This window comes from Antechinus flavipes, chromosome 1 (genome assembly GCF_016432865.1).
Source record: "Antechinus flavipes isolate AdamAnt ecotype Samford, QLD, Australia chromosome 1, AdamAnt_v2, whole genome shotgun sequence".
NCBI classification, from domain to species: Eukaryota; Metazoa; Chordata; class Mammalia; order Dasyuromorphia; family Dasyuridae; genus Antechinus; species Antechinus flavipes.
In genome coordinates, this window is record NC_067398.1 from 382,626,801 (window position 1) to 382,652,474 (window position 25,674).

Below are 25,674 nucleotides of genomic sequence, written 5' to 3' on the forward strand. Positions count from 1 at the left end.
TAAGAAGAAAAAACAAAGAAGTGAAAATAGTATGCTTTGATCTGCATTCAGATATCATAGTTCTTTTTCTGGATGTGGAGAAGAAGAAGAGGAAGACAGGGTGGTAATGTATACAGTTGGAGGAATGCCCACATTGATGAGCTCATAGTTACAGCTAAAAAGGGGGGGAAATCTCTTCCAAAAGAAATATTTCCTTGCCATCCATCCTACCTACCATTGTTCCCACTGTATAACAGAACCTCTCCATCTATCTCACTGCTGAGCCATGCTCTTGGATTGAACCCTCTCAATTCTGGAACTCCTGCTCTGGAGTCTGCATTGTATTAATTGGTAAGTATATTACTTAACCTGCTGTATATAACCAACCCCAGCCATTTACATATTTCGCCCTAGGAAATTTTTTTTGGTCATCTGCCTGGCTCAATATACCCCCTAAAGGGACCAATGGACTTTGCCAAACATCTTACTACCCTGACATCCCTAGAATAAACTTTCTAGTTATAGGGTCATAATTGCATTGTATTTGTACACTTCTCAAAAGAGCATGAGAATCAATTCCCTTATAGTTCTATTTACCTCATTTGTGACTCCTTAAATCATCTCTCCCCTTCTCTCTTCTTAATTACCTCTCATCTATATGTGTTGTCTCCCTTTATTAGAGTGTTAGATGCTTGAAGGAAAGGACTGTCTCACTTTTATATTTGTATGTCCAGCACTTAGCACAGTGCTCGGATATAGTTAGTGCTTATCAAATGCTTTTCCATTTATTCATTAATTAACCCATTCATCTTGGATATCTTGAGATAGCTTCTATTCAGAAGATTCAACATTTGTGAGAAAGGGTTCTCATCCTATTTATGGTTAGCTTAAGTCTGTTTATATTGTACATAGGACACAGAACCTAGGTGAACGTGCTTGAAACAGAGGTCAGAAAGGTCCTTCTGAAATTAAAACAAGAATTTAGCTATAAGTTACCAATTAACTGCATTCTATTTTTTAAAAACCATGAAATTCAACAGAGAGTGCATTTGGTAGTCACTTCAGTCTACGATCTGCTGTCCCATTTGTTTTTTTCAGACAAGGTGGTCCTGGGTAAATAGCTCTATCTCCCCTTCAGTCAGAATAATTCAATGCAAAAGCAGTCTCACAGAGACAACATCCTCAGCATCAATAATGATGTCCAGTATTTTAGCAGTAGATACACTTCCAGGGGATTCTAAAGATGATGAACGACCTAAATGGGACAACAAATTCCAGTACATGTTAAGCTGTATTGGATTTGCTGTAGGGCTGGGAAATATATGGAGATTCCCTTATTTGTGTCAGACTTATGGAGGAGGTGAGTATATATTGCTTCCATTGTAGGTTTTTCACATTGTGACTGAATTTCATGATGTATACCTCATTATTTGTGGATGATGGACCAATAACAATTTTCTAAGTGTAGGAACATTATAAGTTATTGGGAGCTTGTTGTTAGAAGATTGATTTTACAAAAAAAATTCTCTCTAACTGTATTGATATATTTTACTTTCTAAATTGCTTTAAAAAGGTAGATGTCTTAAAATTTTTGGATTCTTTGGAAATTACTTCCTGAAATAATAAGAAACATCAGAACAGAACTGTTTTCTAAGCAAATTTTAGAAATGGGTTCAGCTAGATGGTAGAGAGGATAGGGTAGATTTGGAGTCAGAAACCTCTGAGTTTAAAATCCAATCTAAGACACTTACTAGCTCTGTGCCCCTGGACAAGTTACTTAATTTATTTTTTTGCTTCAGTTTTCTAAATGAGGATAATAATAGCATCTACTTCAGAGGATTTTTGTGAAAACCAAATGAGATAAAAGTAAGGTATTTTGTAAATCTTAAAACACGAGATAGATGTAGGCTATTATTTTTAATGGTATGATTTGATAGCTTGGTCACTGGGATGCTTTTCAGAAAATGGTGAAATGGTGAATTATGGTGTCCACTATCCTTACTATAGGGTTTTAAGTTGAGTGCTCATGAAGCAATTTAGTTTTCTTTAATTATTTTGTCTTAAATTAGGAAAGGTGCCATGGTAAATCCTTAGGGACTCCATGATCCAGTAAATCAAATTTGTGCTTCGTCTAAAATTTCTATGGTGACTCTATTTTATCTCACTAGATTCATAATCATACTTTATATCAATACCTTGTTTTGAAAAATACTATTTTTTAGTAAAATGACAAAATAAATAACATCAAAGAACTTTGTATTTGTACATCACACACATAGAGAGCAAGGTTTAAGAGATAAATTTCAAATATGGTATATTTCTCACTAATTCTTAAAAGTTGTCAATTACTATTTTGTCTAACTCTGGTTTTATTTCCCAGATTGGTTTAGAACACATTCTAATACAATGAATTCTTCTCTTGAAAAGACTCTTTCCTAAGGTTTCAGGCCAATTTTGCATCAGGTTTTTTTAGTTTCTTTTGTAGTTTAATAAAAACACAAACGTCCTTCCCCAGTGCTCATAATGGGGCAGAAGTAATCTTGCTTTAGAAGGAAAAACTCATAGAAGTTGGGGTTTTAGCTGAGACTTGAAGAAAGGGAAGCCAGGAAGCAGAGATGAGGGAGAACATTTCAGGAGTGGGAGACCCAGTGAAAATGCTCAATCTAGAGATGAAGCATCTTGTGTAATGATGATCCTGTGCAAGGATCATCAAGGAAAACATCTCCAGATCGCAGAGTAAAGTGTAAGAAGATACAAGGCCACAAAGGGGTGAGGTGGGGGAGATCATGAAAAGCTTTAAATTACCAAAGAAAGATTTAAAATTTGTTCGTAGAGATGATGGTGAGCACTCCTGTTAGAAGTTAGTGAAAATAAAGATGTGACCTAATTTTCCATTGAGACACAGACTTCTTGAAATCTACCCATAGATTCTTGGGAGACCAGGTCTCTGTGGACTTCTAGATTAACATCTCCTTTTTCTTACTTAAGCCTCCTTTTTGGATGACTTCATTAGAGAATTGACTAACAAGTAGGTTTGGCTCTTCTAGATTGGTATCCATGAAAAAGATCATAAGAATGAGCGTTAGCATATTTTTTTCACTTTTGATATGATTTTTCTTGCACAACCTGATGAATATAGAAATATGTTGAGAAGAATTGCACATGTTTAACCTTTATTGGATTGTTTGATTTCTTGGGGAGCAGGGAGGAGGATGGGAGAGAAAAGAATTTGGAACACTAGGAAGGAAGAGGGAGAAAAATTTGGAACATAAGGTTTTGCAAAGGTGAATGTAGAAAATTATTTTTAGATGTATTTGGAAAAATAAAAAAAATTGGAAAAAAATAAAATAAAAAATAACAAATAATAACAAAAAAAGAAGAAATGGAAAAAAGAAATGAGAGCTAGAAGGTATGCCTCATTTTAAATGATCCAGCCCCCTCATTTTAAATTTAAAGAAACTGAAACTGGATGAGGTGATGAGATTTGTCCTCGTTACTGGTGTTAAATAGTTTTTTCATCTATAGTACCTTGCATCAGTCTGTCGGAGGATATCTTATTAGACATTTTGAAAGCCTCCTCAGGAAAGCCAGTTTTTTTTGGATAGCCCCAAGCAGCTATTTATGTTAAGTAGTTTTCCCTCTCCCATCAGTTTCTTTGTTTCCCCTTAAAAAGCACTTTAAAAATATATGTTACCACCTGTCAGATTGGCTAGAGTGACAGGGAAAGATAATGCAGAATGTTGGAGGGGATGTGGGAAAACAGGGACACTGATACATTGTTGGTGGAATTGTGAACACATCCAGCCATTCTGGAGAGCAATTTGGAACTATGCTCAAAAAGTTATCAAACTGTGCATACCCTTTGATCCAACAGTGTTTCTACTGGGCTTATACCCCAAAGAGATACTAAAGAAGGGAAAAGGATCTGTATGTGCCAAAATTTTTGTGGCAGCCCTGTTTGTAGTGGCTAGAAGCTGGAAAATGAATGGATGCCCATCATTTGGAGAATGGTTGAGTAAATTGTGGTATATGAATGTTATGGAATATTATTGTTCTGTAAGGAATGACCAGCAGGATGAATACAGAGAGTCTTGGAGAGACTTACATGGACTGATGCTAAGTGAAATGAGCAGAACCAGGAGATCATTATATACCTCAACAATGATACTGTTTGAGGATGTATTCTGATGGAAGTGGATTTCTTCAATAAAAAGAGCTAATTCAGTTTCAGTTGATCAAAGATGGACAGAAGCAGGTACACCCAAAGAAAGAACACTGGGAAATGAATATAAACTGCTTGCATTTTTGTTTTTCTTCCTGGGTTATTTATACCTTCTGAATTCAATTCTCCCTGTGCGACAAGAGAACTGTTTGGTTCTGCACACATACATTGTATCTAGGATATACTGTAACCTATTCAACATGTAAAGGACTGCTTGCCATCTGGGGGAGGGGGTGAAGGGAGGCAGGGGAAAAGTCGGAACAGAAGTGAGTGCAAGGGATAATGCTGTAAAAAATTACCCTGGCATGGGTTCTATCAATAAAAAGTTATTAAAATATATATATGCATACATATATATATATATATGTTACTATGTAAATGAGCATATGAAAAAAAGTATTTTCAATAGTCTGCCCAGTGGTTCCATCTTTGAGAATTATGTGGGCCTATAGGACTTGAAGGTTCCAATAAGCCTACTGAAAAACTTTGAGAGTTGTTGCATCTACCATCTCTATCTATGTTAGATATCCCTGAAAAAATATGATTTATAGTATATTCATTGAAGCTTTTAAGAATAACCATAGTTAATGTCCCTGGGACACCCATTGAACAACACCATTCATCATTAATCACTAATTAGAGTTATAACTGGAGACCAGAGGCAAAAGGATCTTTTGTGACTTAGGTTTTTTTTTTTTTTTTTTTTTTTTTGTATCTAAAGCAACAGTTTAACCGTTTTGTTACATACTGGAGTTACTTAGCTATCTCCTCATTAAACATAGTAGTGTGATCAGCTATAGTTGCACACACTGTACCTTGACTCTTACATAGTGATGTCATTTTGGTCCTCTTCAAGAATGAAGAACAACATCCAACCATAGAAATCTATTTACATATATCTACAGAGAAAGAAGTTGCATAGTAGAGTATAGTAATAGTGGAGTAAGAGGCACTAGTTGAAATCCTGTCTCTGACCTATATATAATGTTTATGTGACTCTTGACAAGTCATGTGAATCCCATCACTTTAAGCAATTTTCTAAGAATAAATGTTCTTTTCCATTATTTTTTTAGTAGACAAAACTTCCATTTAGAAAACTTGCAGCAATTTTTGATCAGGTTCATAAATATATATTTGAACCCTTTATATTTAAGAAGTATACACTAATAGTTTTTTTTTCTTTCTTCTCTCTCATATATGTGTGTCTAAAAGGAGACTTATAATCATGTTTCCTCTTCTTTTCTATTAATTCTCCATCTCTTCTCAAGTGGACCCTGATAGCTCTATAGGAGAAAATGATGCTGATGACTTTGCATAGCCCTCCCTCACTTAATCCAATTTACTTATTCATCATGACATCACCTTCCTGAATGAAGGACAAACAATAACCCTAACAACCCTATGCTCAAAAAAGTTCTGACTCAGGATCCTCTCTTAAAAGGTCAACTCAAAATTAATTTAATTCTTATTATGTACTTGATACTCTGATAAGAGATAGGGATACAAAGCTTAAACTGAAACAGATCCTGATCTCAAAGAACTTAAATTCCCCAAGTATAGCATATATCTTAATTTCCTTAATTGGAAATAGAATTCTCCACCCCTGTACAAGCATTTGAAGAAATAAACATTGACTAAAGAATAGAATTTCTTTTATCTTACAGAAAATGGAAAATCATAGGAACATGGGCTTAGAGCTGAAAGGAATTTTTTCACTAACTATTCCAATCCCTTGATTTTACAGAAGAGAAAAATGAGATTCAGAAATTTATATAGCTAGCAAGCAAAAGAATGGAGAATCAACTCAAGTCTTATGACCTCAAGTTCAGCTCTGAATTTCATTTCTATTTCTATTGAATCACTCTGCCAGGCAGTTATATCCTGAAAACATAAATATTCATGATTTCTCACAACTTACCTTCAGAAGGGAATGCACTTAGGATTGTCTTTGGGACAATGCTCTGCCATTTTTGAGAACTGCTCCAAATATGCCCCAAGTTTTCCCTGAATTCAGAAGAAATTGGCCAAATATGGGCAGAGATAGAATTTTAGTAAATGTCTCAAATGCACAATCTGTCACTCAAAATTTACCAGTTGGAATTCCCAAATGTTTTCTAAGTAGAGTCAATAACTTTTTCAGTTACCATTAAGTTATATACGTATTAAGGTTCTGTGTATACAGAAATCCATTAATGGCATCATATTCTGATCATCTCCTTTGAAGCTTTTTCCCTTGGTCTAGATAACTCCATTCTGACTTCATTGCTCTTACTGCTGTACTCTCTGTCAGTGGTCTCTGAAATAGGGCATGACATTAAGGATATGGGAACAACCAATTTGAAGGGTGAGAAGATGGGTCCTAACTCCTCCCACCACCCTCTCATTAAAGGAACTCATCTATTTTGTTAAAAAAAAAAAAAAAAAAAAAAAAAAAAACAACCTACAGCCATCCATCTTCATTCCACTAAACCTCAAAATCCTTCACCTTTTTTTCTTATTATTGACTCCTTTGCCTAGTCTCTAAGAAAGAGGCAGCTCTTTCCCCCAACAGTATTTCAACCTTTTAATTTAAAATTTTGAGTTTAAATTCTAATCCTCCCTTTTCTCCTCTGTGAGACAGTAAATAATCAGATATAGGTTATACATGTGAAGTTATGTAAACTATTTCCATAAAAGTAATTGTATACACAAAGAAATAAAAGAAAAAAGAGAAAGTAAAAAACAGCATGCTTCAGTCTGTATTTAATCAATATCAGTTCTTTCTTTGGAAGTAGATAGTATGCCTCACCTTTAGTCCTTTGAAATTGTCTTGTTGTATTGTTGATAATTGTATTGTTGATAATAGTTAAATCATTAACAATTTTTTAAAGAGAAATTTTATGTTTTCTTGGTACTGTTACCTTTACTATTTATCAGTTCATGTAATTTCTTTCAGTTTTTTCTGAAATCATCCTGCTTGTCATTTCTTATAGCACAATAATATCCCATTATAGTATTTTGCCTCAGTTTGTTTAGCCATTCCCAAATTGATGGACATCCCTCCAGTTTTTAGGCACCATAAAAAAGCTGCTACAAATATTTTTGTAGAGGTGGCTTTTTTAATTGCTTAGGTCAATCACTTTATTTGCCCCCTTAATGTTAACCCTAATGTCTTCTCTAGTAATTTGACTTCTTTATCATTCTATATCTTTACTATCTTATCTACTATGTCCTTCAATACTATTTACAAATAGTAAATCCTTAAAAAATAAAAACAAAACCTTTCACTTTTCCTTAATATTTCTTTATATTATCAACTGTATATTTCACATCTATCCTCCCTTGCATAGCCAGACTTTTAGAGTCATTTGCACTCATTGCCTCCATTTTTTCACTGCCCCCTTGTTTCTTAGCTCTTATAATCTGACTACTCACTTTACCACTTGACTGAATATGTTCTCTCCAAGGTTATGAATCATTTTTGAAGTGTAAACTCAAATGACCTTTTTCAGTCCTTATTCTACCTTACTTCTTCTTCTCCTCCTTCTTCTCCTTCTCCTTCTCCTTCTCCTTCTCCTTCTTCTCCTTCTTCTCCTTCTTCTCCTTCTTCTCCTTCTTCTCCTTCTTCTCCTTCTCCTTCTCCTTCTCCTTCTCCTTCTTCTTCTTCTCCTCCTTCTCCTCCTCCTCCTCCTCTCCTCCTCCTCCTCCTCCTCCTCCTCCTCCTTCTCCTCCTCCTCCTTCCTCCTCCTCCTCTTCTTCCTCCTCCTCCTCCTTCTTCTTCTGGAAAATACTATATTTTAATCCACATTCGGTCCCTACAGTTGTCTCTCTGGGTGTAAATAGCATTTTCCATTGCAAGTCCATTGGAACTGTCATGGATCATCACATTTCTGAGAAGAACTAGATCTACCATAGTAGATCATCACATAATCCTGCTTTTACTGTGTATAATGTTCTCCAGATTATGCTCACTTCATTCAGTATTAGTACATATAAGTCTTTCTAGGCTTTTCTGAAATCAGTCTGTTCATTTCTTATAGAATAATAATATTCCATTACATTCATATACCATAATTTGTTAAGCCATTCTCCAATTGATGAGCATCCATTCAACAAGAACCATGCATCTTGCCCAAATGACGATGCATTTGGTTCTATAGTCCATCAGTATCAATATCTTGGACAAGTAATAAAGCTAGTTGTAAGCTAGGTCCAGAATTCACTAAAAAAGAGAATAGTATGGGCTTTATTTAGAAAAAAAAATGATCTAAAGTTTTCAGCATACAAAACTGCTCTTTGAAATTAAAACCCATTGTTGATATTAATATTATTTTAGTCTTGCTCTATGTAGTCTTCATGTGAGATAATCTGAATTAAAAATTTCAGATAATTTAAGGGTCATAGAGTGATGTATGATGGTTGCAACAATTAAGTGGCACAGTAGGTAGATAGAATACTGTAACTGAATTCAGGAATTCATATCTTCCTGAGTTCAAATATGGACTTATATACTTACCAGCTGTGTGAAACTGGGAAAATCACTCAACCCTATTTGCCTCAGTTTCCTCATCTGTAAAACAAATTAAAGGAGGAAATGGCAAACCACTTCAATATCTCTGCAAAGAAAATTCCAAACGGGCCACAAAGAGTCAGACATGATTGAAGAAACTGAACAATAGCAACAAATGGTAGTTAAACGGAACAAATGAATCCTATCAATGAACTATACAAAAGGAACATATATATACATATATACATATATATATGGCAAATGTAAAATTGGAAAAGGAAGATGGCCAGTTACTGCTCTACTTTACTTCTATATAATTTTTGATATTGTTGACACTTCCCCTTTTTAAAGATAGTCTCTCTTCCCTTGGCTTCTAAGATAATACTCTTCCCTGTTTGTTTTTCTTCTTTTACTTGTCTGAATACTGTTCAGGACCTTTTGGTGAATCATTATCCATCTCCCATCTGTGCAGTGTGGGTACTATGCAGTAGATCACCCCAGGTGTGTCTTAGTTCCTTTTCTCTTTTTTCTTTACCCTCTCTCAGTGATTTCATCAGTCGCCATATGTTCAATGATTTTTTAAAAAATTGATTTAATTTTTAAGTCTTCATTTTATCTCTCCCATTCTCCTTCCCCCCCAACTGAGAAAGCAAGAAAAATAAAATCTATTATAAACATTTATAATTAAGCAATATAAAGACTTACACTGGCCATTTTTAAATAGATGTTATTTTGTACATACCATACATACATCTGGTCAGATAGCTATCTACACTCTGAGTTCCTGAGAATCATATTTCATCATGAGTTCTCTAGAATCATGGTTAGTCATTGTATAGATCAAAATGTCTAAGTATTTCATAGTTATTTGTCCCTACAATATTGTACTATCATTTAAATTGTTATTCTAGTTCTGATCACTTAACTTTTGATTCAATTCATACAAATATTCCAAGTTTCTCTGAAAATTTCCCCTACATTCTTATAGCACAATAGTATTCTGTCACATCCATTTACCATGTTTAACTGTTCCAATAAATGAAAACTCTCCTCAGCTGTCACTACTAAAAAGGATGCTATTAAAGAATGAGCTTAAAAGTAGGGGTAGGATTTTTTTTTGCCTTTCTTTGTATTTGAAGTTCTTAATACAATATGTTGCATAGAATAGGTACTTTATAAATGCTTGTTGACTTATTTACTACAAATGTTATTGCAAATATGTGTTATTTTCCTTTTTTTGTTTTAATTCTTTTTGAGGATGCTAGATTATCTAGCATTCTGACTTCAAAGAATTTTTGTTGTTATTTAGTGATTTCAGTTATGTTCAATTTTATGACTCCATTTTGAGGTTTTATTGGTAAAACTATTTGAATGGTTTACTATTTCCTTCTCCAGTTCATTTTACAGGTGAGGAAACTGAGACAAATAGGATTAAATAACTTGCCCAGGGAACACAGCTGATGAGTGTCTAAATCCAGATTTGAAGTCAGGAAAATGAAATCTCCCTGTCTTCAGGTCCAGCACTCTATGCACTGTGCCACCTCCACCATCCTAGCTTAAAGGGTATGCACAATTAAATAGCTTTTGAGGTCCAGTTCCAAATTGCTGTCTAGAATAATTGGATTACAAGATAACTTCAAAGGACTCCATCTCCAGAGGAAAAACTGATAGAATCTGAGTGCAGATTGAAGCTTACTATTTTTCACTTTCGGTATTTTTAAAAATATTTTCCCCATTTTGAGTCTATTTTTTTCACAGTACAATGTGCTAATATGTTTTGTATATGTTCATATATATATAATATGCTTAACGAACATGTATAATTCTTATCCAGTTGCTTACTCTTTCAGGGAAGGGGGAAGTAAATGAGGGAGAGAGAAAATTCAGGACTCAAAATTTTAAAAAATGAATATTAATAATTGTCTTTACATGTGATTCTTTTCAATAATGAGATGATTGAGGACAGTTCCAATGATCTTGTGATGAAGAGAGCCATCTACATCCAGAGTGAGGATTGTAGGAACTGTAAGAGTGTGGATCACAACAAATGATTTTCATTCTTTTTGTTGTTATTTGCTTGCATTTTGTTTTCTTTTCATCTTTTTCATCTGATTTTTCTTGTACGGCATGATAATTGTATAAATATATATACATATGTTGGATTTAACATATATTTTAACATGTTTAACATGTATTGGATTACTTGACATCTAGGGGAGGGAGTGGGAGGAAGGAGGGAAAAATTTGGAACATAAGGTTTTGCAAAGGTAAATGCTGAAAAATTATCCAAGCATATGTTTTGAAAATAAAAAGCTTTAATTTAAAAAAGAGAGAGAAAATTGTCTTTACATGGCAACTGGAGAAAAAGAAAATATTTTAAAAAATTATTGCTGAAAAAAAAAGAATTGGATGACCTCAAATTTCCATCATAAATTCAATGATCATATCCACATAGATGACTACCAAATTTATATATCCAATTCTATGTAGTACCATATCATCAACCTTCTGCTTAATATATCCTCCTGGCTATCTAATCAGCACCAGTATGTCCAAAATGAAACTCATCTAACCCTTCTCTCCAAAAAAAACCCCTTACCCCTCCTCTGAACATTCCTATTTATATTGAATGCATCACCATCCATCTAGTAATTCAAATTTACAACTTCAGATTTGTCCTTCACTCTTCTGTCTTTTTGCCCTTTTACTCCAGCTGTTATCAGATTTGCTTATTTTTTAAGTCTCCTACAGCATCTCTCAAATATATCCTTTAATCTCTGCTCACATGGATGGGAACCTCCTTCAAATCCCTATCATCTCTCACCTGGACTATATAATAATCACATACCTGCTTTCTTCTCCAATGTACTTGATATCTGACCATGCTGCTCCTTGGCTCAATATCTTCAGTGGATCCCTATTACCTCTAGTATAAAGTACAACTTCCTAAGCCTGGCATTTATAATTCTCCCCAATCAGATTCCCACCAACCTTTTCAAGAATTATTTCTGATTTCTCCTTTCTTTATTTCATATTACTCCCCTGTGTTTGGGGCAGCTAGATGGGACCATTATTACTCAGAGCTCAGTGTCTGGAGTCAGAAAGACTTATCTTCTGGAGTTCAAACCTGGGACACTTTCTAGTTATATGACTCCAGGCAAGTCACTTAATCCTGTTTGCCTTAGTTTCCTTACCTGTAAAATGAGCTGGAGGAGTAAATGGCAAACCAAGCCAATATATTTATCAAGAAAACTCCAAATGAGGTCATAAAGACTTGTACACAATGGAACAACAGTCAGGCAAACTGTCCTACTTGCATTCCTCAAATTAGATAGTCCATTAATTATCCATTACTCTATGGAGGCAACTAGGTGGCTCAATGCATAGAGCATCTGGAGACCTAAATGCAAATCCAGCCTGAGACACAAGGCAAATCCTTTAATCTCTGTTTGCCTTAATTCATTGGACAAAGAATGACAAACTAGTATCTTTATCAAGAAAATCCCTATATAAAATGATGAAGAGTTAGATACAACTAACAACTCTGTCCAGGCAGTCTGGAATTCACTCCTCTCTCTTAGAATCATTAATATCCTAAGATTAAGATTCAATTCAGGTGTCACTTGCTACTCAATTTCCCCCAATCCCATCCCAATCCTCTCCATTATTAGTATTCTTTCTTTCGTCCTGAAATGGCCTTGTGTTTATTTCTGTGTATATATGTTAGATCCACTCAATAAAATATAAGATCCTCAAGACAAGAACTGCTCCATTTTTTTTTCATTGTTGCATCCTATCCAGCACCCTGCTGGCACATTGTGGACTCATAAAAAAATTGAATTAAGGACTGTACCAAGCTTTCTCCCACTCTAAGGTTGCATAGAAAGGAAGTAGATACAAGCCAGAAAAAGCCAGAATCATCGACTCATGTCACAGCTGTGCGTATAAATCAGATTTTAAGACAGAAGTTATATATTTCTGGATGGTTTTCCTATTTGTGTTTTCCTGTATTGCATGTGTTTCTAGGGAAGTCTTAGCGATTGGGCTAAGTTATAAAGCAATCAAGGTTTGGGCGTTGAACACACACCAAAAAATCCATTTTACAAGAACATGATGGCAGAGACATGACTAGACATCAGTTGATATGAAAAAGCTCTGGGGATTTTAATAGATTTCAGACACAATATGAGTCAACATTTGATGATGGCAGTCAATATCTTTAATGACTTCCTAGAAAGAGTAATTGAACAAAAACAGGATATGGGAAGCAAAACTTCTACTGTTCTCTGATTTGGTCCAACTTTGCCAGAAATATTGTATTCAGTTCTGACCATTTAAGAAGGATTTTGACAAGTTGAAGTTTTTTCAGAGAAGGGATATCATAATGGGATGGGAACTGGAAGTCAAGCCAGGTTAGGCTTAGAGGGAGGAAATAGGGTGATGTGAATAGCCTGAAGAAAATGATGTTTAGGGAGCATCTATAAGTGGACTTCAAACGTGAACTTTTTTTTGTTAGCTTTAGGGGCCAGGACTAGGGATGATACATGAAATTTATAGGTGAAGGAAGGGCAATGCAAGAAGAAAAGAGTCCTCAGTTATGGATGTGAGAGTTATTTCAGGCCTTAAACTCTCACATCTATATCTTAAGGCAAGAATGAATGGATAAAGCATTTATTAAGCACCTACTACACACACACACACACATATATGTATGTATATAAACATATATATGTATATATATATGTGTATATATATATATATATATATATGAACATGCATGTATAATATGCTAAATATATCTGGAGGTAGATGCTGTTATTTCCTAAATTTTACAGCTGAGGACACTGAGACAGAGATAAATTGCCTTGCTCAGGGTCACATAGCCAATAGATATTTAAGATTAGATTGGACTTCAGGTTTTCTTGATAGCACTGTGGTACCATCTAGCTCCATTTAGGCTAGGAGGGAATAAGTTCCAAAAAAAAAATCAGCACCAACCTAACCATATGGTCAGCCAAACTCATGGCAGGAGAATTAAAACTGAGCTAACATTAAAATTGAAACTCGGAAGGAGATTGATAAATTAGAAAGAAACTAAGGAAGAGTAAGCTTATTTTTCTGTAAGTGGCAGATATGATTAAGATTAGTTCACTTTTTAAAAAAGTCAGATAAATAATATCTAATTTATATTATCTACTAATATATTTATATTAGTAATTTATATTTACTAATTTATATTACACCCTTTTTTGTAACTTGTAGTCCTAGAAAATTGTCTGCGGTACTGAAAAATTACAGCTAATAAGTGTCTTTAGGATGGATTTGATTTCAAGTCTTCTTGAGTATATATATATCAGGTGTGCCTGATAGTATGTTTCAGAAATGGAATTTGTACCTAGGTTTTCCTGATTTTGAAGCCAATTTTCTATCTATTGTGCACATTGCCTCTCTAGAACTATGTTGAATACATATGCATTCATATGTACATATTACATACATATATATTCCCCTTAGAGCTGTTTTCCAATTTATACTCCCTATTCTTTGATTGAATAATTATAGGGTCAACCACTACCAGTGTGCTACCCATTAAAATCAATCCATAAATAATTAACATTTAGAAGAAGCATTTACTAAAATAGTATAGAAGGATGATGCAAAAGCATCTCATCCTAAACCTAGGTCCACTTAGAGTACAATAGTAGTGAGGGGCAATGTAATATAAAATTCTGGTAAGGAGCAATTTAGAACTCCTGGAACTGGACATCCCTTTTCTTATTCACCTTGGGTCCAGTTCTCTGGTGAATGAGCAGCTCAATGGAACTTCAAGGTCTCTTCCTCCTCCTCCTCCTCCTCCTCCTCCTCCTCCTCCTCCTCCTCCTCCTCTTCCTCTTCCTCTTCCTCTTCCTCTTCCTCTTCCTCTTCTTCTTCTTCTTCTTCTTCTTCTTCTTCTTCTTCTTCTTCTTCTTCTTCTTCTTCTTCTTCTTCTTTAGAATACATTCTTTTATTATAACTCTTTGTTGGCAGAACATATGCATGGGTAATTTTTTCAACATTGTCCCTTGCACTTACTGGTGTTCCAAGTTTTCCCTATCCTCCCTCCACCCCCTCCCCTAGATGGAAGGCAGTCATATACATGTTAAATATGTTAAAGTATATTTTAAGTACAATATATGTGTACAGATCTCTACAATTCTCTTGTTGCACAAGAAAAATCAAATTCAAAAGGTAAAAATAACCTGGGAAGAAAATCAAAAATGCAAGTAGTCCACATTAGTTTCCCAGTGTTTTTTATCTGGGTGTGGCTGATTATGTCGATCATCAATCAATTGGAACTGAATTGGATCTTCTCATTGCTGAAAATATCCACTTCTATCAGAATACATCCTCATACAGTATTGTTGTTGAAGTGTATAATGATCACCTGGTTCTGCTATTTCACTTAGCATCAGTTCATGTAAGTCTCTCCAAGCCTTTCTATATTCATTCTGCTGGTAATTTCTTACAGAACAATAATATTTCATAACATTTATATACCATAATTTACTCAGCCATTCTCCAATTGATTGGCATCCATTCAGTTTCCAGTTTTTAGCTACTACAAAAAGGGCTGCCACAAACATTTTTGCACACACGGGTCCCTTTCCCTTCTTTAGTAAGTCTTTGGGATATAAACCTAGTAGTAACATTGCTGGATCAAAGGTATGCACAGTTTGATAACTTTTTGAGCATAGTTCCAAATTACTCTCCAGAATGGTTGGATCTGTTCACAACTCCACCAACAATGCATCAGTGCCCCAGTTTTCCCGCATCCCCTCCAACATTTATCATTATCTTTTCCTGTCATTCTAGCCAATCTGACAGGTGTGTAGGGGTATCTCAGAGTTGCCTTAATTTGCATTTCTCTGATCAATAGTGATTTGGAACACCCTTTCATATGAGTAGAAATAGTTTCAATTTCATCATCTGAAAATTGTCTGTTCATATCCTTTGATCATTTATCAATTGGAGAATGGCTTGATTTCTTATAAATTAGAATCAGTTCACTATATATTTTGGAAATTAGGCCTTTATCAGAACTTTTAACTGTAAAAATGTTTTCCCAGTTTATTGCTTGCCTTCTAGTCTTATTTGCATTAGTTTTGTTTGTACAAAAGCTTTTTAACTTGATATAATCAAAATTTTTTATTTTGTGATCAGTAATGGTCTCTAGTTCTTCTTTGATCACAAATTTCTTTCTTCTCCACAAGTCTGAGAGGTAAACTATTCTATGTTCTTCTAATTTATTTATAATCTCGTTCTTTATGCCTAAATCATGAACCCATTTTGATCTTATCTTGGTGTACATTGTTAAGTGTGGGTCCATGCCTAGTTTCTGCCATACTAATTTCCTGTTTTCCCAGCGGTTTTTGTCAAATAGTGAATCCTTATCCCAAAAGTTGGAATCTTTGCGTTTGTCAAACACTAGATTGCTATAGTTATTGACTATTTTGTCCTGTGAACCTAATCTATTCCACTGATCAACTAGTCTATTTCTTAGCCAATCAGGTCTTATTTCTTGAGTCTTTTTTTTTTTTTTTGAGGCAATTGGGATTAAGTAACTTTCCCAGGGTCACAGAGGTAGGAAGTATTAAGTGTCTGAGACCAGATTTGAACTCAGGTCCTCCTGACTTCAGAACTGGCTCTATCCACTGCACCATCTAGCTGCCCCTTCTTTCTTAAGTTTTTAATATACACTTCTATCCACCACAAAGTGGTCAAAGCTTAAAATTGCCTCCTCCCTCAGGTGGCTGCCTCTTTGCACCTGTAATCATATCTTTGTATCTATTTTGGGTGTGTTTGTCTCCTATTGGTCCAATAATTGCAGTGACATGGCCCATGGAGTGAGAGAAGTCCTTTCTTCTTACTCACACAGAGATAGGCTTCCACAAAGTATTACCAAGTATCAAATCCTTCACTACTATATTAGCAAAATGTTTCTATATGCAGGCCCAAGGGGTATAACTAATTTTGTCAATGAATAACAAGCTATTTTTTGGTATCATTTGCCTTCATCCAATTGTTAAGCTCAATAATTCTCTCCCATTGATTAAGCACACATTCACATACTATGGTGAGATTGTGGGAAATTTCCTAAATACGTATATCTTGTGATTATATTCTGGACCAATTGAGTGAATGATTTTTTGACTGCATCAACTTGGGAAGGAAGGGAAAGAATAAGATATGGAGGGGAATCACATTACCATATGCCCATGGTGCCACAAATGTCACCCAAATTTCCTCTGAAACATTCCTAGACATTAGCCAGCCAGCCTCTTCTTGAGCACTTTCAATGGCAAAAAGTATCATTAGAACTCATAAAACAACCCATTTTATTTTTTGACAGTTTTAATATTTACAAAGTTCTTCCTTATGTTGATCTTAAATTTGTTCCTATTATCTCTAGTCCTCAACTATGGATTTATATAGGAATATATTTTTAGTTCCTCTCTCACATGTGACAAAGCTAGGGACAGACCTATGATTTCATGGATATTGAAAATTTCCAAATTAAAAATTTCTTTTTATAAAATAGTATTTTATTTTTTTCCATTTACATGTAAAGATAGTTTACAATATTCACTTTTATAAGATTTTGAGATCCATGCTTTTTACTTCCCTTCTTTTCTTTCCCTCCTTCCTCTTATCTCTCTCCTTCCAAAGACAGCAAGCAATCTGATATAGATTATACATGTATCATATTAAACATATTTCAATATTAGTCATGTTGTAAAAAAGGAATAAGAATAAAAGGGAAAAAATCACAAGAAACAAAAAGAGAAAAAAGAAAAGAAAAAGGGAAAAGAGAAAAAGAGAAAAAGGGAAAAAGCAAGATCTATTTGCCTTCAATTTGCACTCAAACTCAATAATTCTTTCTCTGATATGGATATCACTTTCCATAATAAGTTTTTTAGAATTATCTTTTATCACTGCATTGCCCAGGAGAGCCATGTCTGTCAGTATTGATTATGGCACAATGTTGCTGCTACCAGATACAATGTTCTTGTGGTTTCACTTCCTTCACTCAGCATCAGTCAGTTCATATAAGTCTTTCCAGATTTTTCTGAAATTTATCGCTCACCATTTCTTATAGAACAATAGTATTTCATTACATTTAGCTATCATAGCTTATTCAGTCATTTGCCAATTAATGAAAATCCCCTCAGTTTCCAATTATTTGTCACCACAAAAAGAGCTGCTACAAGTATTTTTGTACATGTGGTCATTTTCTTTTTCTTTTTTTTTTTAAAGGATCTTTTTGGAATACAGACCTAGTAGTGTTTATGGTACCACTCTTGAGATCTAAATCATGTACCCATTTTGACCTTATCTTTGATTTGGTATGAGAAGATGAAGAATTTTCATGTATCAATGAAGAACAACACCTTCTTTAAAATTTATAGTCTTAAAGAGATTCCCAGAACAATGATGTCAAACTCAAGTGGGAATTTGTTAGAGGTACATAGGAATTTCTATAGACCACATACTAATTTAATGTTTAATTTTAAAATATTTTATATTTATATTTTATTGTATCTTTATTTAGCTAGATATATTCCAATTACATTTAATGTAGTTTGGCTACACTCAGGGATGTTGTGGGTCTCATGTGGCCTTTCAGGCTACATATTTGACACCACTGAACTAAGGCATTGAAATGTTAAGGAACTCTCCCATGATCCCATAGGCAGCTAGATATGCTGTGTACCAGGCCAGGAATCAGGAAGCCTGAGTTCAAATCCAGTCTTACTACTATGTGACCCTGGGCAAGACCTATTTGCCTCTGTTTCCTCTTCTGTAAAATTAGCTGGAGGAGAAAATGCCCAATCATTTCAGTATTTTTGCCAAGAAAATCCTAAATGGAGTCACAAAGAGTCAGATATAACTTAAAACAATCAAACAACAAAATATGTTAGAGGTGATACTTGAACCCAAATCTTGTTGATTCCAAAGCCCCCTCTCTAGCTACTACACCATACTACCATGACTTTTTCATATGTCTATCTTATAACTTTCTGGAAGATAACTACCATATTCTCCCTAAAACTTGTCTTCTTAAGCTAACTATTCTCAGTTCCTTCAAATAACCTTTATGAAGTTAGACTTGCAATCTTGGAGGGACTCTGATAGCAAAAAAAACGCTACTTCTTGTAGCGGAGCTCTTTGCACATTTTCCTTGAACTAAAGGGATACAAATGAGGGAAAGGACTGAAACAAAAGGGCTTGGTACCATCCTGTTTGCTCAAACTATGTTGCTTTCAGGAGGGACTGCTGGAGAGCTCTAAATTCCTATATTCCAATAGATGTTTATCTACTGTAGAATTTTTGTGATGAGTGAAAATGCTCATTCTGGCTCCTGCTGACACTGAGATGGAAAATGGACTTTTGACTTACCTGTTTTAGGGGTAATTGGTGTAAGGATAAGAGGTCATAAAATGAGTGGATGCCCATCAATTGGGGAATGGCAACAAGGCAGAACCTTGAGTCTAAATTTATTATCTCAAATATTTACAATATACAATTGTAAAAGTGGAAATGTTACCAGCCTATCCCTGGAGTGCACTATACATATTGTTTAAATTCAGCAGCATTATAGTATCTCAAGGAATGAAGCCTAGAGACCTGTTAACTGTAGAATAATTAATGATAATATTAATATTAATAACTGACATTTATAAAGTGCTTTAAAGTTTGCAAGATGTTTTAGATCCATTATTTCATTTGAGTCTCACAACACCTCTCATGATGCTTCTGCTTGGCTCTATCTGGAAGTCTTGTTCCTTAAATTTCTCCTCCCATTCATGAGAAAAATAAGAAACCAAAAGAGTTGGGGGTTCAAAAAATTGAAGAAACCTAAAAATCTAGCTAGCATTTTGTAGTTTATGAAAAGGGTAGCTCCTGATATATTTCCAAAAGGATGAATTAATTAGGGATTAGATAAGAATTAAAAGATTTCTTATCCTAAATCAAATAGAAACTTGGGACAAGAATATGGGTCTGTTAGCAATAAGAAGTATAATTTCAAAGATGGATTAAATATCCATTAATTTTTACTAAGTTGGCTAATTGTTCTTTCTTCCAAAATAGCTTGACCCCCTGGAGGTTAAAAACTTATTGTAGCTACAAAAAACTACCCATGGGCAACACTCTGAGAATTGATAAATCATTGTCTAATTGTATAGAGAAGAGCAGTTGAAGATTTTTCCTTTATCTGAAACTGTAGTTGAAGGGTTTGTTTCCTTAAAGGACTTGAAGATTAACTTCTGGATTCTAAGCTAAAAGAGAGACCATTAGAGCCCAATTTTCTTATGGGAAAAGATAGCCCATCAGCTGAGACCACAACTTATGTAAACAATAGACTGCAATAATACAGAGCAATACCTGACAGAATAAATGTCATGTTCATATACCCCCATTGGAGCCTATACTCCAGATATAGTAGAGGTAGATGGGTTTTTATCTGTTTCTATTAACCTTGAGGTATAGACTCTATGCTAAATACTCTTTAAACTACTAATTATGGGACTTTCAAAGATATAGAAAAATACTCATTCTCTAACACTTGTCTCTATTTACAGGAGCATTTCTAATTCCATACTTTGTTGCCCTGATTTTTGAAGGAATTCCCCTATTTCACATTGAACTTGCCATTGGTCAGCGTTTAAGGAAAGGTAGTGTTGGAGTATGGAGCACCATCTCACCATACCTTAATGGAGTAGGTATGTCTGCCATGTCATTGACAGAGCATCTTCATCTCCATTCATACACCTTGTTGAAGAGTGCTGAATGAGAGCAATCTCATTGTAAAAAAAGTAGTGAGGAGACGTAAATTAAAAACAACCAAGCTTTATTCATTCAATGTGATATATATCCATTAAATACCTATCCTACAAAGGCACCATTATTGGTACTTGTTACAAAAATGAAATGGGATATAGTCCTTGAACTTAACCATTTTATAGTCTAATAAGAAAATGTATATGTGAAAGTATTTTGACATAGTTTGTTAAAAATTAGAATTCAAAAAATGATTAGGAGAGGTCTATGTAACTAGAAAGGCACAAAAAATTTTAGAAGGGAAAGATAATTTTTAGCTTGGAGTATCTAGGGCATCTTAAAGAAACTTGATATGTCAGCTGTCGGAGATGAAGGAGAATCCAGTCCAGAAATGGGGGAAAGTGGAAGCAAATGCAGAGAGGCAGAAGAGAATAGTCAATAGTTAATAAATATTTATTAAGCAACTACTATGTACATTGTGCTAAATACTAAAGATACAAGTACAAAAGAGAGACATTTCCAGACTTTAAGAACTTACAATCTAAAGGGGAAGACAAAACACAAAAGAAAGCTTAAAAGGGAAGAGCAGGCAGGAACAAGTTAGCCAAGGTGGGTGCTTAGTAGACAGGTCTGTCAGAAAAATTCCAGGGTACAATCGTCTCAGATGAGAAATGAAAAAATGTTTGAGCTGAGTTCTCTCCTTAAATGGAGATTTGGAGTTCATGGTCCAGCCTTGCAATCCAAGAAGTAGAAGGTATTGATGAGGTGGTTACAGTATGATGAGGTTCTCCAAATGAGCTTTCTGTGCATGGGGGTGAAAGATTTGGAAGTGTGAGGTCATTTTTAGCAGCAGCATCTAGGGAGATCAAAAATGTATCAAAGTACTCCAGCCTGGTGAGAAATGAGATAAGATTAGAAAATGGCAAATGTATGCTGATTTTTAAGAGGAGTCAGTGTGTGTTCTAAAAGGCTTGACAAGTTAAGTTAGACCCAGGCCTGAATGCCAGAAAAAAGGAATTTATACACATTTTCATTTATCAATAAAAAGCTCCTGATGGATTTTGAGAGGAGGAGTAACATGTGAACTCAATAAGGCTACCCAATAGAACTTAAGAGTTGCAATTTATTTGAGGAAAAAGAAAATAGCCTACTGATTTTTAGTAAATTCCATGTAATTCAGCAAACACTCATTAAGCATCTACCATAATGTGCTATGCCAGATGCTAAAAGATTGAAAACTAAATGAGACATAGTCCTCAAGGAACCCCCAAGAAGATTCCAGTTTAGCTGGAGAGATAAATATGCACACAAACAATTAAAATATAGAATAAAAATAGAAAATAAAATGAGAAGAGCTGACAGCAAGAATAAAAAGTTGCTTGTTTGGATGTTTGCAAACTCAGACTCTTAACAACAGACTTTTTCCTGTTTTACAGGCATTGGATGTTTATTTGTGTCCTTCCTGGTGAGCTTGTACTACAACACTATTTTAATGTGGGTGCTGTGGTATTTTCTGAATTCTTTCCAAAGCCCCCTTCCTTGGAGCTCTTGTCCTCCGAATGAAAACAGAACAGGTAAAGAGTAAGAGGGTGCTTTGCTGTGTGTCATTTGGGCAAGTCAGAACTCCATTTCTTCCTGGACCTGTTTTTTATAATCCAGACAATTTACCAACAGGCTGACAGGACAAATACAATCAGCTTGCAATTTGTAAACTCTGTGTATGTGAAGGGGAGTGTAGGAGGGTGTACAAAGTATGTCAAAAGTCCAAATTCTCTGTATCTTCCCATATCATATTTATAAGTCTATCTCCAAGCAACTGCTGGCTTGTTCTATTGAAGAAAAGGCTTCTGAGGCTAAAAATGAATAGCTTACCTCAGTGCCTGCCTAAGCATAGCAAAGCATATCACTGCTTTGCAGATATTATGTCTTAGTTCCTGGCTTGATCCTTGATACTTTCAATTCAGGAGGAAACCCTCTTCTCATCCAGGAAAAGAAAGTCATGGACAGGCAAGATCCTGATGGAACTTCTGCTTAGAGGTGGAGCAACTCCAGGTTCCTACTTTTTGACCTTATTCCAAAGCACTTAATGCATCCTCCATAAATTAAACAATCAACAAGCATTTAAATGTGTGCTAAATACCAGGTACTGTACTAATCATCAGGGATGAAATGTAAGAGTGAGATAGTCCCTGCCCTCAAGGAGCTTGTGGACTACCAAGAGACATAGCATGTTTACTGATAAGTAAATACATATATATGTATACACACACGTAGGGGAATCAAAAATGCCTTTTTGAAGAAGATAGCTTTAGAGGTGAGCCTGAAAGGAACTAGAGATGAGGAGGAAAAGGGTTCTAGACATGAGGTTCTGATGATATAAAAGAGGGAATTTAAATATCACAAACGAGAAACAGAAAGTAATTCAGACTGAAGGTATCAGGGGATCAATCTGTATTCAGCCTAGAAAGAATTATGGGCTTTAAATGACACACAGAGGAGGCTGTATTTTATCCTGAAGACAATGGAGAACCACTGAAGCTTCTTGAGAAGAGTGACAGGGCTGCTGGACAGTGTCTAGAATTTGGAATAGTTTTATGCCTTTTTGCATAAAATTCTTATTGGTGGAGAAAGAATGATTACTCTACCCAGAGGGCTTGTGTGAAAGACAGAGTTAGTGAGAGCTTGGAAGAGGAGTAACCTCCTTACTTCTGGCTCCCAGAAAAAACTCAAAAGACTCAGGATCTCTTTAAAAACAAAACCCTTTTTACCAAAGAAAGGACTTCTGAGGGTAAGTAGAATGAGTTGCCTCAGTTTCCTTATGTATAAAATGAGCTGGAGAAGTAAATGATAAACTGCTCGAGAATCTTTGCCAAAAAAGCAGCTACACCCAACGAAAGAACACTGGGAGATGAATATAAACTGCTTGCATTTTTGTTTTTCTTCCCGGATTATTTATACTTTCTGAATTCAATTCTCCCTGTGCAACAAGAAAACTCTTTGGTTCTGCACATGTATATTGTATCCAGGATATACTGTAACCTATTCAACATGTAAAGGATTGCTTGCCATCTGGGGGAGGGGGCGGAGGGAGGGAGGGGAAAAATCAGAACAGAAGTGAATGCAAGGGATAATGTTGTAAAAAATTACCCTGGCATGAGTTCTATCAATAAAAAGTTATTAAAAAAAAAGAGAGAATCTTTGCCAAAAAAATCCTAAATGAGATCACAGAGAGGGGGAACATGATTGAAACAACTTAATAGCTTTCCAAAGCCTTTTTTCTCTCTGTAGAGGTTTCTTCCTGAAGAAAAATTGAGGTCTTTTGCATCCTCTTTCAAAACCCAAAGCAAGAAGACATCTCCCCCTCTCCCCTACACTGCCCTTTACAGAAGCACTCAGTGTAGAAAAATTATTCTTTCTACTGATGTGGAGAATCTTATAGAAATACACAAGACTTGAAGATGGTGGAGAGGACACACATTTCTTTCTGACCTTCTCCTACAACCCTCAGACTAAGTAGCAAATCCAGTCTCTGAATTAGCTCTGGACTGGCCTAATTCACAAATACTAGGAAAGCAACAAATTACCAGCAGAAGATAATTTTTGAAGATCACCAGAAAAGGTATGTTTCAATTGGAAATGGGAGGGAAGGCAACCAAGCACAAGCAGGCCAAGCACAGATGCCAGTGCAGACAACACAGAGTCCTGGAGTGGTACAGATGCTGCAGGAGGTGTGGATTCCTCATAGTGGAGAAACTATGGGGAGGAATCTCCAGGAATCTACAGGAGTGTCAGCCACTCTGCCCTGGCTGCAAGCCAGCAGAAAAGTTATAAAGCATCCAACACAACCACACAAAGTAAATAGTGAACCCCAAAACACCGGAGTCTAAAGGATTCTGGCCACACCCACCCAGCACCTGGGGTGAATCAGCACTTACCCAGTACAGCTGCAGTCACTTATAGAGGAAGCCGCTGCTTGTAGAGGAAGCTTGGAAAACCTCCCTTGCCCTAAAAGCAGACCTTAACTTTTTTTAAAAACTGAGTAAAAAGGTAGAGAGAACTCTGATGATAGGCAGTTTCTATGGTGAAAAAGAAGAACAGATATCAAACCCTGAGGAGACTAAAGGCAGATTGTCTCCAGATGAAGCTCCAAAGAGTGATATAATTGGTCCCCACCACACAAGGCTCTCCTCGAAGAAATTTAAAAAGATCTTTAAAAAGAGCTAGAAGAAAAATGTGGAAAGGAAGTAAAAACTTTGCAAGAGTGTTTGGAAAAGACATATAACTAATTAAAAGATAGATTTGATAAAATGGAAAAAGAAAGCAACTCCCAGAAAAACAGAATTTGTGAAACAGAAAAAGAAAATAATTCCTTAAAAAACAGAATTCATGAAATAGAAAAAAAAAATTCCATAGGACAAAACAACTCATTAAAAAATTTAATTGGACAAATACAAAAAAAGTTTAAAAAGTAAATGAAAAAAATTTTAGTAAAATTTAGAACTGAACAAATGGAAGTGAATGATTCAATGAGACAACAAGAATCAGTCAAGCAAAACCAAAAAAAAAAAAAAAAAAAAAAAAAAAGAAAAAATAGGAAAAAAAGTAAAATACCTAATTAGGAAAATAACTGATCTGAAAAATAGATCTAAGAGAGACAATCTAAGGATTATTGGACTCCCTGAAAACCATGATGAAAAAAAAAATCTAGACACTATTTTTCAGGAAATCATCAAAGAGAACTGCCCTGATATCATAGAATTGGATGGTAAAAAAAAAAAAAAAAACCCACTGAAAGAATTCACCAAACACCTCCTGAAAGAGACTCCAGAATTAAAAGCCCAAGGAATGTCATGGCTAAATTTCAGAACTATTGGACCAAGGGAAAAATATTACAAGCAGCCAGAAAGAAACAATTCAGATACTGAGGAGCCACAATAAGAATTACTCAGGGTCTAGCAGCTTCGACTTAAAAAGATTGAAGGGCCTGGAATCTGATATTCCAAAAGGTGAAAAAACTTGGAATGCAGCCAAGAATAAATTACCCTGCTAAATAGAGCATTTTCTTTCAGGGAAAAAGATGGACATTCGATGAAACAAGTGAATTCCATTTATTTCTGATGAAAAGACCAGAGCTAAACAAAAAATTTGACCTCCAAATATAAAA

At 35.1% G+C, this 25,674-nt stretch overlaps 1 protein-coding gene across 1 annotated transcript in view; it reads left to right on the forward strand.

Moving 5' to 3' along the window:
• The first annotated feature begins 1,126 nt into the window (after positions 1-1,126).
• Positions 1,127-25,674, forward strand: part of SLC6A18 (solute carrier family 6 member 18) — a 58,791-nt gene continuing 34,243 nt past the window's right edge. The window contains 3 exon segments of the mRNA XM_051969805.1: positions 1,127-1,339; positions 20,312-20,452; positions 21,947-22,084. Coding sequence (XP_051825765.1) covers positions 1,174-1,339; positions 20,312-20,452; positions 21,947-22,084 — 445 coding nt within the window. The 5' untranslated portion in view covers positions 1,127-1,173.